Here is a 13,409-nt window from a genome sequence, read left to right on the forward strand (position 1 = left end):
CATTCATTGGTTGATTCTTGTTGATTCTTGTTTTTTGTTTTGTCTTGTTTTTTAATACAATGGGATATTTTCCCATTGGATTTAGAGAGAGTGGAAGAGAGAGGGGAAGACAGGGAGAAACATTAATGTGAGAGAAACAAATAGATTGGTTGCCTCCTGCACAAGCTCTGACCAGGGCCTGGGCCTGGTGGGTAGCCTGCAACCGAGGTACATGCCTTGACCAGAATCAAATTTGGGGCCTTTTGGTCTGCAGGCCGAGGCTCTATCCACTGAACCAAACTGGCTGGGGCTGTTGATTCTTGTATGTGCCCTGATCGGGGACTGAACCCACAACTTTGGCATATCAGGACAAGGCTCTAACCAACTGAGCTACCTGGGCAGGGCTGAAGCTCTTTTTTAAATGTTTACCTCACCTTGCAGTTACCATCTGAAAAATGACAATAAGTAACACTGAGGGTTTATATTTAAGCAAATGAAAATGACAAGGACTCTTAATATCCAGGATAGGCCAGTGTATCTAGTTTAGGATTGAAAGCCCAATAGTAGTTGATATGAATCATGGAGATCTACAAGAATTAGTAGCTCCAAGAGTAAAGCAGTGAGATTCCCAGGACATCTTTCAGATTGTCAAGGTCATTGCCAAAGGACCCCATGACTCAAATATTTAATTGACTTCTTTTTTAAAATAAATCTTTATTGTTGGAAGTATTACATATGTCCCCCTTCCCATTTCCCTCTCCCACTCTCCTCCCCTCTAAGCCTTCATCACCCTATTGTCTGTGTCTATGGATTACGCATATATGCACATGAGTTCATTGGTTGATCTCTTCCCCCTTCCAACAGCCTCTGCCTTCCCTCTGAGGTTTGACAGTTTGGTCGATGTTTCTATGTATCTGGGTCTATTTTTGTTCATCAATTTATGTTGTTCATTAGATTCCACATATGAGTGAGATCATGTGGTACTTATCTTTCTCTGACTTAATTGACTTCTTAAACTCAAAGTAGCTTATTTGACTTTATAAAATCTTCACATATACTAATAGTGAAAAAGTTTAAAATCACTTTTTCTAACCAAGTTTCTGAACATTAAATTTTGCTAACATTGAATTGGTTAAAAAACAGAGTAGAGGCATGTATATTTGATTTTTGCATATCTATTTCCAACTCTCTAAAAATAATTTTAACACTTGCTTTCTGCTAAAAAGTCCAAATGAGAGTTTTTCAAAAAAAAATACAGAATATAAAAATAATAAAACTAACAATAGCCAGAGGACCCAGCCAGAAATTCTTGATATGTAGTAGACACTTAATACTTTCTGAATAAAATAACGAATGAATGAGTGAGAGATTTTTGTCTAATTAAAGATTAGGTAAATATAAAATAAATATTAAGTCAAATGAGACTGAAAACACTATTGATAAAATGTTGAATAAAGCATACATACAAATAGGAAGTTTCATTTTGATATTCATCTATATGTACATATTCAGATTGCTCCATTAAGTCAGATTATGACATTTACTTTGTAAACTGATTATACTATCATATAGCTATTAAAGAGAAACTCTCCACTAATTTATGTACAAGCAGACAATTTGTCTTCATCCTGATAGAGGGGCAGAAGGAGGATTTTCTCTTTATCTGTTTCTAGAGAGCCTATTGCTGTTTTCTGTGAAGCCAGAAGATGAAAATCAGAGTAATTCTCAGTCCTTAGATATTTTTATCTTTTGTATCTACACTCTCCATTGGTGAGCTCAGACAGTTTCAATTTTAAATACCATTTTATGCACTGAAGATACCTAAATGTATTACTCCAATCCTTAGTGGAATAACCTTTTTTCCAGAATGATTTGTTTAATTCCTATTCAATAGCTCTACTTAAGTGTATAGTAAAAATCCAAAATTAACATGTCTAAAATTGAGCACTGATTCACCCCTCAAAACCTGCACCACCTTTAGTCTTTCTTTTTTTCCAAATAATGGCAAGATCATTCCTCCTGTCTAGGCCAAAAATCTGTGTGTCATCTTGATTCCTTTGTTACTCATTTGTCAAATTCATATCTAATTCATGAGCAAATCTTGTTTTCCTTCCTAAAAAAACCTACCTAGACTCTCAGATTTCTCAGCACCTCCGTTGCACATTTTTTCTTGCCTGTTTTATCCAGTATTCTTCCGATGGTCTTTTATACAATGGTCTTCTAACCTTACTTCCAAGAGTATACTCCAACATAGAAACATTGCCTCCTCTGCTCAAGACTCTACACTGGTTCCCTATCTCTCAAATTAAAAGCCAAAGTCTTTACAATGATCTCCATTATCCTACATAGTCTTCCAATACCCCCGTCTCGTACTGCCCATACTACCAATGTCCCCTACATGTTCCATTCCAAACACATTGTTCTTCTTGCTGTTACTTAAATATCAGGGACATCACTGCTTCCTAGGTTTTGTTCCCTTTGCTTAAACGCATGTCTGGATTCTAAGCACTAGAGTAATCTGGCACAAAAGAAGTGTACAATAGATATCTGTCAAATAATTTAATGAGTTATAATTCAAGATTAATGTTAATTGAATTTGTTTTATCAAAAGGACAGAGTTTTAAATTGTTCATATAGTACCAGAAAAAGTAAGAACATGTTCAAAGATTAATGAGGTCCTTTAAAAAATGACTCAGAAGCAACATTGAAGAGGCTTATATACTAGTACTCTAAATGGCAGCAATTAAACACTAATAACACCAAATGCTGGCAAAGATGTGGAGTAACAGGAACACTTATTCATTGCAGGAGGAATGCAGAGTGGTATAACCACTTGGAAGATAGTTTCTCATAAAGGTAAAATACTTTTATCCTATGATTCAGCAATTGGGTTGATACTTATGTTCACACAAGGACCCTCACATGAATGTTTAGAGCAGCTTTATTTCTCTCTCTGTGACTATTAGACAAGTGCTAGGCTGGGCTTGGGAGCCGAGGGATGAGGGTGATCTACCGTGGAACGTCATGGAGTTCAGGGAGACCACATATGTAGAAGTGAAGCAAATCAAGCAGATAAACAAAATGAGTGACAGTGTTGGTGCCAGCATGTGGCTGGAGTACTGTCTAGGGTGGCTCTTGGGTGATAGCAAGTAGTTAAGGACTCAAACTCTGAGCATGTTCAGATCTTCACAGATCTTGATGTTCTCCTGCATTCATTTGCTTTCTTTCTCAATCCAGCTATCATTTCAATTCTGCTTTTACTAGAACCTTTAATCCTTTGATCTTTTTGTTTTTATATTCCACTTTACTAAAGAATGTACTCAGACCAGTTTTTCTAAAGGATTCAGTTCTGATCGTATCACTCTTCTGTTTCAAACAGTTTAGTAGCCCCTATTCCCTTACCTTGGCCTTTGATGACAATCTCCTGGTCTAAATATACTTTTCAATTTTAAGATCACGGTCTAAAGAGGATTGCAAATGTGCAGGAATCAAGGCTCCTTCCATCTTATGGTTCTTCACTTCTCTAGGTCCTTAGAGTTCTCTCTATTCAGGATGAGGAAAAGAGAGTGAGGATTATATATCAAGGCTTTTATGGACCAGGCCTGGAAGTACCCATCACTCTTGTCACAATTCCTGGGCCATGACTCAGACTTATCTCAACACTTAACTGCAAGAGAAACGGAAATGGAGTATACCTGTGTGCTGCCAGGAAGGAGAGACAGATGTGGCTATTAATGAGCAAAGGACTTTGTGCATGTCAATCTTATTACTCCAACTTCTCTAACTGTACTCTTATTTTAGAGCATACCCTGGGACTTCCAGCTTCCAGTATTTTACATATGTAAGTTCTCTGTCCCTTCCCTGAATGCTTTTAGCATTTGTTTCTATCTTTGCTTCTACTTACTATATTTTATCTTGTTTGTAGTTCTTTTAGCATACCATCTTTCCAACTAGGTTGCAAGCTCCTGGAGGTCAACATCTGTATCTTATCTTAGCTGTGCCCAGCATGGCAAGAATGGAAAAATATGTGACTGGTGAGTGACTCAATGAACAATCCATGTAAATATCTCAGCTAAAAGGAGACAAAAGGGGAGTTAAGCAATTTCATGAGCTTAATTCTGAGATTTTGTCACAAGATAATATGGGAGAGGCAATCAGATAATCAGAAAGCTGAAATTTGTCTTAAAATGCTGTGATTGTTAAGCACCTTTAAACACTCTTAAAATGCTGAAACTCATGTATATAAACATAAAGCAATATTGTCTTTTAAAAAAACAAGTTTTTAAAAGATTGGGTGTTTTTTGTCCATACTTAATTCTTACCTGGAATTATTTTTTTAATTTTTTAAATTGAAAAACAGTAAAATTTGTCCTTTTTATGGTAAAATTTGATGAGTTTGGGCAAATGTATATGTCACATAATGAACAATCAAGTCAAGATTTAGTACATTTCCATCACTCTGAAAGTCCCTTTATGGTCAATCCTTCCATCTTTCCAGCCCTTGACAACCGTTAATCTACTTTTCTCCCCTATAGTTGTGTCATTTCTGAAATGACACATAAATAGCATCTTACAGTGGGTTGCTTTTTGAATCTGACTTCTCTTCACTTAGCATAATGTATTTGAGATTCATTCATGTTGTTGCATGTATCAGATCACTTATTTTCTTTCCTGAATAATATTCTATTGGTTTTATATACCATGGTTTGTTCTTCCATTCAAAAGTTGAAGGGTTACTTAATTTTGAGTAAAATTATCATCCTAATAAAAATAATTTTCTCTTTCGTGTTTCTCTCCTGATCATTCACCAATCTTAGAGGCTGCACAAGGTTTCCCAGGATAATTCTTGTGCAGATATGGGTAACTTTTTGCCCACTAAAGAAAGTAGGAGTGTACTTGAAATAGAGATTGATTTCCCATCTTGAAAAAATAAAACCAAAACATTAATATAAATATTTCATATTTTGATATTTGATAGTATAATTATCATTGAAAATTATACTACTTATTTAACCAATGCTTTCAGAGGACCTACTTTATTCCTGGAATTGACTTAAGTGCTCTGGAGAAAATGGCAATCAAGTACTCAACATAATTCCTATGCTCGTAGAATTAACAATCTAATGAATGAGATACTCATTAAGCAAATAATGATAAAAATAACATATCAATAATAAAAATGCTAGATGGGCTTTGAAACCTTAAACTATGGGGTTAGAGTGAGAAAGTAAAATTTGAGCAGAGATCAGATGAAAAAGAGGAGAGGAGCATTTCAGGCAGAGAGGACAACATGTATCTCAGTGTTAGGAGGAAACATGTTATGCATGAGTTTTAGAAATTCAGAGAGCAAAGGAGATGGAGGTGTGGCAAGAGACTTGAGAAGCAGATAAGGGATAGTTAACCTTGTGGGCCATGCTGAGGATTTTGTCACCATCCTAGAAATGTTTGGAAGCCATTGGTTGGATTTATGTAAAAGTGTCAGAATGATCAGATTTGAGTTTCAATAACTGGTTCCAACTGGCTGCAAATGGAAATACTTCCCTATCATGCTTCAGGGAGAAGTAGAAGGGGCCATAGAGGCTACAGGTAGACTCCTGCAATTAGGAAGGTTACAAACAGTTCAACAAAAAGTCATGGTAATTTTGAACTAGGATGAAGGTGGTTGGGATAGAGAGAAGTGAATTGATATAAGAAATATTTTTGAGGTAAAATGAAGGAATTTGAATCAAATTTGAAATGGTGCCATTGGGGGTAGGGAGAAGGAGACTGCAAGTATGCCTCAGTTTGGCGTTGGTACATTTATGGAGATAGGAAATTATGGGGGAATTTTTATGAGTTCAGTTGTAGACCTTTAAAGTTCAACCTGTTTTAAACGTTGAAGAGGAGAGTCAACTGTGCCGTTAGTTTTATGGGTCTGCATGGGTCAAAGAGTAATATCTACACTATACAATGTATCTAGAAACATACAGCTTCCCAATTGTGCATTTTCTTCATGTCCCTTCATAAAGTGGATGTTCTTCTCTAGGACACTGAAATCTCTCCCAAGAACATTCGTGTTTTCTTAAACAATTTTACTCTAGATTGTTCTGCTAAGACAGTTAACACCAATCTATCATTGGTATCCTCTTGCCCTCTTCAGACTATACACTTCCTCACCCCCTCTCTCATAGAGTAGAGAATATTATTAACTTTGTGATTTTTAGCATGAAAATTGATTTAGTGTGATTGATTTGAAGTGAAATTGTCACTGCAAAGTTATTATGCCTACTCATAGAATCCTTAGCTGTTAAGGCCACGCAGTACGGTTTCTCCAGTACCTGAAATCACCATGACCTGAAATCACCATGAAAATTGTTCCATAATAATACATTTGCAACCATTTTTTGTTTTGTTAATCCTCACTTGAGGATATTTTTTTCCATTGATTTTTAGAGAGAGTAGAAGGGAGGGAAGGGAAGAAAGAGATAGAGAGAAACATCGATAGGAGAGAGACACATTGATTGTTTGCATCCCACATGTACCCTGATGGGGGCTGGGGATCTACTGGGGCAGGGAATCCATCGGGGCCAAGGATCAAACCTGCAGCCCATGTGTGTGTCCCTGATCAAGGGAACTGAACCCGCAACTCATTGGTGCACAGGCCTATGCCCTAATCACTGAGAAACACCGGACAGGTCAGCGGCCACTTTTTAAGTGATGCATATGTAGCCTCTGTTTGTCACACATGATAGATAGTAAGTGTTGCATTACATCTTTAATTTGAAGGGAAGTAAAGAAGAAAAGGGAGGATCAGCAGGCACCATTTTCACTGAGCAAACAATCTGTCTTGCTTTATTGACATATTATATACAAGTTCTAGTCATGCTTTTTTTTTCCAGGCTAAAGTGAACCCTCTCATGCAGGATGCGGATGCTTTAAATTATAATTAGTCAAGAAACCTAGTTATGAAGAACAGCTAGGTGAGTAGATGATAACAATGTCTATAATGGTTCAGAAAAAAAATATTATAAAAGTCCATTAGCCAATGCATCACATATAAACAAGCTTTGAAATAAAACTGCATGATGTAGGGGTGTTTAATATATTTTTCAAAAATTAGGAAAAGCAAAGGACATGTGAACAATACACAGTAATCCTAGTATACAACTGACTGCTAGAGGGAATAGTAACTAAAAATGCCACGTTGCCTCCCTATTTTAGGATCGTTCATTCATTCCATAGCCTGCAGTTTGTGTCCACTGATAAGTATCTGCTCAGGCTTGCCTATTCTTTTAAGCAGATAATTTTCGTCATAAAACTATGCCCTGTGTTACAGTATTTTTATTTGATTTTTCTTAAGACTATGTAAGAGTCAAGTTAAAAAAAGTTAGATCCCTCAATAGGCATTATTTAGGAAGAAAAAAAAGAGGCAATGGGAAAAGAGTATCCATGTAAAAGCAAATATGACCTTCTGTAGGAAATGTCACTGTTTCTCAAGTGTGACAAGAATAATATATCTTGGCAGTTGAAACATGCTATTCACCTGAGGCCTGTCAATCATCCTGATTTTGAAAGACAGGATTTACGAATTGTCAACACGTCTTTTAGGCGAGAACCCAGTGTTCATCAAGAGCAAAACTAAAGCAAATGTTCAAATAAATGGAAAGTTGAAACACTGCCTGGTCATTCTACACAGAATCTAGAGTTCATATGTGATCATAATTGTAGCATGTGAGATATGGGTGACAAACTACATGGCTATTACTGTGCTTTTCAAGTGGAACATGGTGTGGAGATCAATGGCTTGTGTTTTCCCTGCGATCCATATAAAGCAAAGCATTTGTCACTGGGCAACCCCCATAAATGCAACTCTCTAATGCTGCGAGCGCTGACAGCCTTGTAGGCGATTTCAGCAGGAAAGCCAGGACTAAACATACTGAACTACATTAGAGTTGGTCCCTGGAGGACAGAATTCAGCCTCATTGGCAAGGGCACTGGAAGAGTTCCATTTGACTCCTCATTAAACCTCTCCTAGGGATTGAAGCTCCCGCTCCGTGGCTGCTACTGCTCCTCTTTCTACAGGAGAGCTAGCGTGAACTACACAGGCATATTCATTTTCAGATATTTAGGCAAAGGGTGTTTTGCCTAACAAAAATAAAGCCTCCTACAGATTTAAAAAAGGATCTTCCAGCCTCTTGATCATTAAAAACCTTATTATTATTTCCAGAGGAAATAGCTTTATTTCAGCTTGTGGGGATTCATGTTAAACGCCTGTCTTAGGACATACACAATAAAAGGTTCTGCTTTTCTGCATTTATCTGTTCTCTGAGAAACAGCATTCTGTGGAAAATACACTGAGTGGCCAGATTATTATGACCACCCCATTAGTACTTCATTGACACTTCCAAAAATACTGAATATTGAAAACTTCCTAAGCAAATACTCTCAAGGTTTTATTATTATTATTATTTGCATAACTAATTCACTTCATTGTACTGATAGGGTGGTCATAATAATCTGGCGACTCAGTATAGTTGGTGATAACCTCAGCCTTCTTTACCTACCAGAATTGTTGGGATAATGAAATCAGAACAAACATTTTGAAGCAGTTGGTGAAGCACACATTACTACATGCACTATCTGCTGCAATGCCCGTTCTTATTGATTTGGAATCTTGAAAATAGCATAGCACGGTTTAGCATACTTTGGAAGTACTGCATTGGAAATGCTGATGATACAGCATTCGCATTCCTCTGGGAGACTCTCCTAGGAAGATTCACAAGACTGTTTCTGTTTTAAGTGCAATAAAAACAAACGAAACTATTTTGTCTAGCAAGAACTGTGTAAAATACCTTATGACGGAGAGAAAATTTTCTGTGGTTATGAAATAATACCTACAGTCTTTGGCCATCTAATCACAGTGGTACTTAATGGAGTGTTAATAATGCAAATTAATGAAGAATGCTTTACTGCTTACTGTTTACTGTTAATGTTTCCCCAAAGTGGTCCATATGCACATGTGTACAAAGGCATAAGAAGCTAAGCAAATTCTGAAAGAAGTGATGAAGAAAAAATAGAAAGACAACATAGCAAAATATAATCATATACAAATAGGCATCACGGTGAAAGTTCTTTTTGCATTTACAAGATAAATGGTATCCAAGGGTGGCCCTTGAAATTTACAAGAACTCCTGATTCCAAATGGAAAATGTGTATAATTGTGTATAATTGTGTATCCTCCTTGGGGAGTGTGGGATGGAGAGTAGGAGAGTGTTGAAATGGGATAGGGAGAATGGAAGAGAGAAGGGTTGTATTCTCTCTCTCTCTCTCTCTCTCTCTCTCTCTCTCTCTCTCTCTCACACACACACACACACACACACACACACACACACACACCATGCACTCACTCCATAGCTAGTCACAACCACCACTCCCTTTCAGGAGTTACTACTGGTCCTTTATAACCACGACTGAGAGCAGATGTGGGGAGGTTGAGAGGGGCCTGGGACCTGGTCACAAGTTGGTCCAGAGAAGTCAGGAAACCGCACACAACTCCCACGTCTGAGACTGTGGAAGGGGTTGGGGCGGAGCCTGGCGAGGGGCTGTCCAGCGATAAGAGGCAGCGGGCGGACCCTGGGTGGGAGGGGCTGGGAGGCTGCTGTCACTTTACGAATCCACAGCCCAGAGAATATTGCTGCTGCCAGAGAGCCTGGCGAGCCGGGACAGGGTCCCCGCCTCTCGCTCGCCACGCGGACCCGCGCCTCCTCTGGCAGCGGCGGTGGCGGCAGAGCCTCACCCACTCCCATCCCCACCCTCTCCATCCTTCGCTGCTAAAGAACAGCCCCGCCTGGCACATTCCTGGAGGATCCCGGGTGCAATACGGGAAAGAGAGCCGCCGCGGGGAGACCGGAAAGGCAGCATGCGCCCTCCGGGAGCTGCCTCGGCGCCCAAGGTCTGAGGCTGCAGCCCCAGTTCGCCATTGTGAGCCGCCACCGGGGCTCCCGCCGGCACGACCGCCCCTCTGGGTCCCCGTCCGCGCCGCGATGGGGCACCTGCCCGCGAGCACCCGCGGCGGCCGCCGCCTCCTGCCTCTGCTCGGGCTCTTTGTGCTGCTCAAGGTAGGGAGCCCCGCACCCCTCCCGCCGTCCAGCCGGCGCCCGAGCTCGGCTCCCGGCTCTGCCGCCACCGACCTGGGCGCCCCGGGACGCGAGGGCCGCGCGGCTGGGAGCGCGGGCTGTGCAGCGGGGCGCACGCTTTGTTGTCCTGGCGGGTGCGCGTGCCCCGCGCTCTTAGGGGACGTGGTGGGAGAAGGGGGAAGTTTGCTCCCTCCAGCTTTCAACCTCTGTGCTCTTTTACCCACCTCAGAGGTGGGCTTGTTGGTAATGCTTCCTCCGGCAACATGAGGCCACTTTCCCTTCTCCTGGCCGCTACGTGCTGCGCCCTGATGCTGCCTAACCTTCCCGCCTCCCCCAGCGGAGTGAGAGCTGCTTTGTCTTAATTTACCTTTTGCTGGGATTACACCGGGGGCGGGCGCTGAGCTCCCTGGCTGCCCGAGGGCTGCCAGGGAGAATGGTTTTCTTTGGAAAAGGAGTGTCAGCTTGAGCCTGGAGAGGACTCCTGAGAAAACCCTTTACAAAGTCTCCAGACTTTCCCCACTGTATGTACAGAGGATGACACCTCTACATTCCAATGGCAGAACAATCGGTACAATTTACTTTTTCGTGTCTTCTTTGGAATATCCTACTCCAGGGTTATACTTTGAGGAAAAGAAGAGGGCTGCTTAAAAAAAAATAAAATAAAAAATTCGAGTTTGACAACTATACTGTACATAAAAATTTAGACATTTAGCTAGATGTTTTCTTGGAAAGCGGTGTGAAGTTATGAGGTAATTGCCTACCACTTGTGTCTTCGGTAGGGCTACTTCAGTGTTGTCCTGAGTCGTTCCTGTCCATTCTCCCCAAAGCAAACTATGTCTGCTGGTCACCGGGAGCTATTCTTTCAGCACCACGGGCTATCTTCCTCAGAAATGGATGAGACATTGATGGATGCAAATGTTTTCTTATCAAAGCATCACTTCTTGCTGACATGCGCCATTGATTATGAATGCTTGACAAGGAGACTGCGGAGCAGGACCAATGGGTTGAAAACAGTGTCACTTCTAAATATTCCATATTTTCATTTATCTTAATGGAAAAATAGTTTCAGAGAGAAACAGCAACAGAGTGCATAGAGAAGATTCTAAATTATACTTACTATGTTTTTACATTGTTCTTAAGTTTAAATAATAATTTTACTTAGAGTCTGGTTAATAATAAGCTCACTAATATGTTTTCACTCCAGGGGGAACTCTATAAGCACACACCACACTGTATTAGAGTTAAGTTTCCTATTAATTTTTCTGTCAAATTCTGTCATGCCTCTTCGTATATGCAACACTTGTCAGGCATCCAACGTGAGAAATGGAGTCACCACACATTTTACTAGACACACATGACACCTGGTCCAAATCCAACCTTTGGCACAGCTGCAGGTTTTTATTTGAATTCTTTGCAATGGGGGAGAACTCCAGAAATGGTAGAGGGCATTGGGTGCTGCAACTAAAGTCTAAAATATGTGGCAAAAGTTCTAATAAAACCTTGATATATTGGAGTGAGAAAATGGTCAATGACACATAATGGCACTCTCAGTGACCGGGATAGAGGTTCGCCTTGTGCCACACAGTAGCTGCACTTCTGCACGTTTGCAGATTGATGGCAGTTATGGTAAACGTCATCACATAGTAAATACACTGATAGAGCTTGTCATTTAAGCAAATATTGTAATGGGACAAACAATTTTGTAAAGCTCTGCCCTTTATTTTATGTAAATGCAGTGCTTTATGTCACCTGAATACAAAGTACACCAGGGGAAGGACTGTGCCAGTCAGTCTGATATATACTGAATACACACTGTGCCAGTCAGCCTGATATATACTGAATACACACTATGTGCCAGACAGTCTTCCAGGCATTTCACATTTGCTATTTCATTTAATCCTATTTTGTTACATTTGACAAAAGATGTTCAAAGTGGCAAGTTGGGCACCTAGGGTTATGCATTTACATTTGGGGAACAGTATATTACATGGTAAATTGGGTACATAGTATAATTTCTTTACAATTTGGAGAAACTTTTGCATATAAGGTCCTGAATGCATGTCAGTAAAATAAGTTTAATATGCCGGTGGTGACAGGAACACGAAGAAAAATGCGATTATTAAAAACCATGTTGTCAATTGAATCTCAATGATAAGATCTAAAAAGGTCTATGTGTGGTAAGAAACAAACCATCCCCCCACCCCACCCCCAAATATCTGTAGATCTCATATGTCAATAAGTCTTTCACTACTCAATTTGAAGTATCCTCATATAAAAATGAAAATCTCTAAAAACCACAGAGAAACTCAAGTATGAGGCTTGTGATAGTTTTATCTATTTCACAAATTAAGTGGTAGGAAAGTCTGAACATTTGAATCAGCTATAACCTGTTTCATTGAGGTAGTCCAAGAGTGCCTGGCCATGATGTCATTGTCCATCATTCCTTATCCATGGCTTAGTGATGTACACATTTAGTCAGGCATCTCATATCATCTAAACCAGTGGTTCTCAACCTTCCTAATGCCACGACCCTTTAATACAGTTCCTCATGTTGTGGTGACCCCCAATTTCATTGTTACAAATTGAACATAATTAAAGCATAGTGATTAATCACAAAAACAATATGTAATTTATATGTGTTTTCCAATGGTCTTAGGCGACCCCTGTGAAAGGGTTGCGACCCACAGGTTGAGAGCCGCTGAACCAACCACTGTATATTATAAGATGAATATCTGCATAATCGGTGTTGCATAAGCACAATGTTGTTTATAAAAATATTAAATTTATGTCAATATTGATGGTATATATAAAAATAAAAAGCAAAAGACTTTGCTTATCAAATATACTGGGAGCCTACCAATCTTAAAATCTTCAACTCACATACAAATGCAAATGGAGTATTTATCTGCTGAGTCTCCCTCTTATGCATCTTCCCATAATTCCCCTTGAAGACAATGTAACTTCTGTCATCTATCATATCTTTACTAAACCTCTCTCTGACAATTGTTTCCTATATCAGTTCACTCTATATTGGGATTTTGTCAAGTAAGATGCAAATGGTAGACTATGACATCATAGGAATGTAAATTCTGCCTTCCCTGAAATGATGCTCATTAGTAGTCAACTGGAACATTTCCCTAAACTCATGGGCTTGGCATGAATCCTTCTTTCTTTCTTAACCTCCTTTCTATATTTCTTTCCATTTCTGCTCTTACCTGACTTATAGCCAAAGAACATCAAATTTGAAAAGAAGGCCTTAATTATATTCTCTAACAGGAGGTTTATGTTTAGCATTATGATGCTGGCCATAGTACT

General features: G+C 39.6%; 1 protein-coding gene across 1 annotated transcript in view; it reads left to right on the forward strand.

The window, feature by feature from the left end:
- Nucleotides 1-3,003: 3,003 nt before the first annotated feature.
- The window catches only part of PTPRO (protein tyrosine phosphatase, receptor type O), a 201,939-nt gene continuing 191,533 nt past the window's right edge, over nt 3,004-13,409 (forward strand). The window contains 3 exon segments of the mRNA XM_023749835.1: nt 3,004-3,095; nt 9,795-9,955; nt 9,958-10,076. Coding sequence (XP_023605603.1) covers nt 3,004-3,095; nt 9,795-9,955; nt 9,958-10,076 — 372 coding nt within the window.

The sequence above is a fragment of the Myotis lucifugus genome, unplaced genomic scaffold (assembly GCF_000147115.1).
Source record: "Myotis lucifugus unplaced genomic scaffold, Myoluc2.0 scaffold_10, whole genome shotgun sequence".
Classification (NCBI taxonomy): domain Eukaryota; kingdom Metazoa; phylum Chordata; class Mammalia; order Chiroptera; family Vespertilionidae; genus Myotis; species Myotis lucifugus.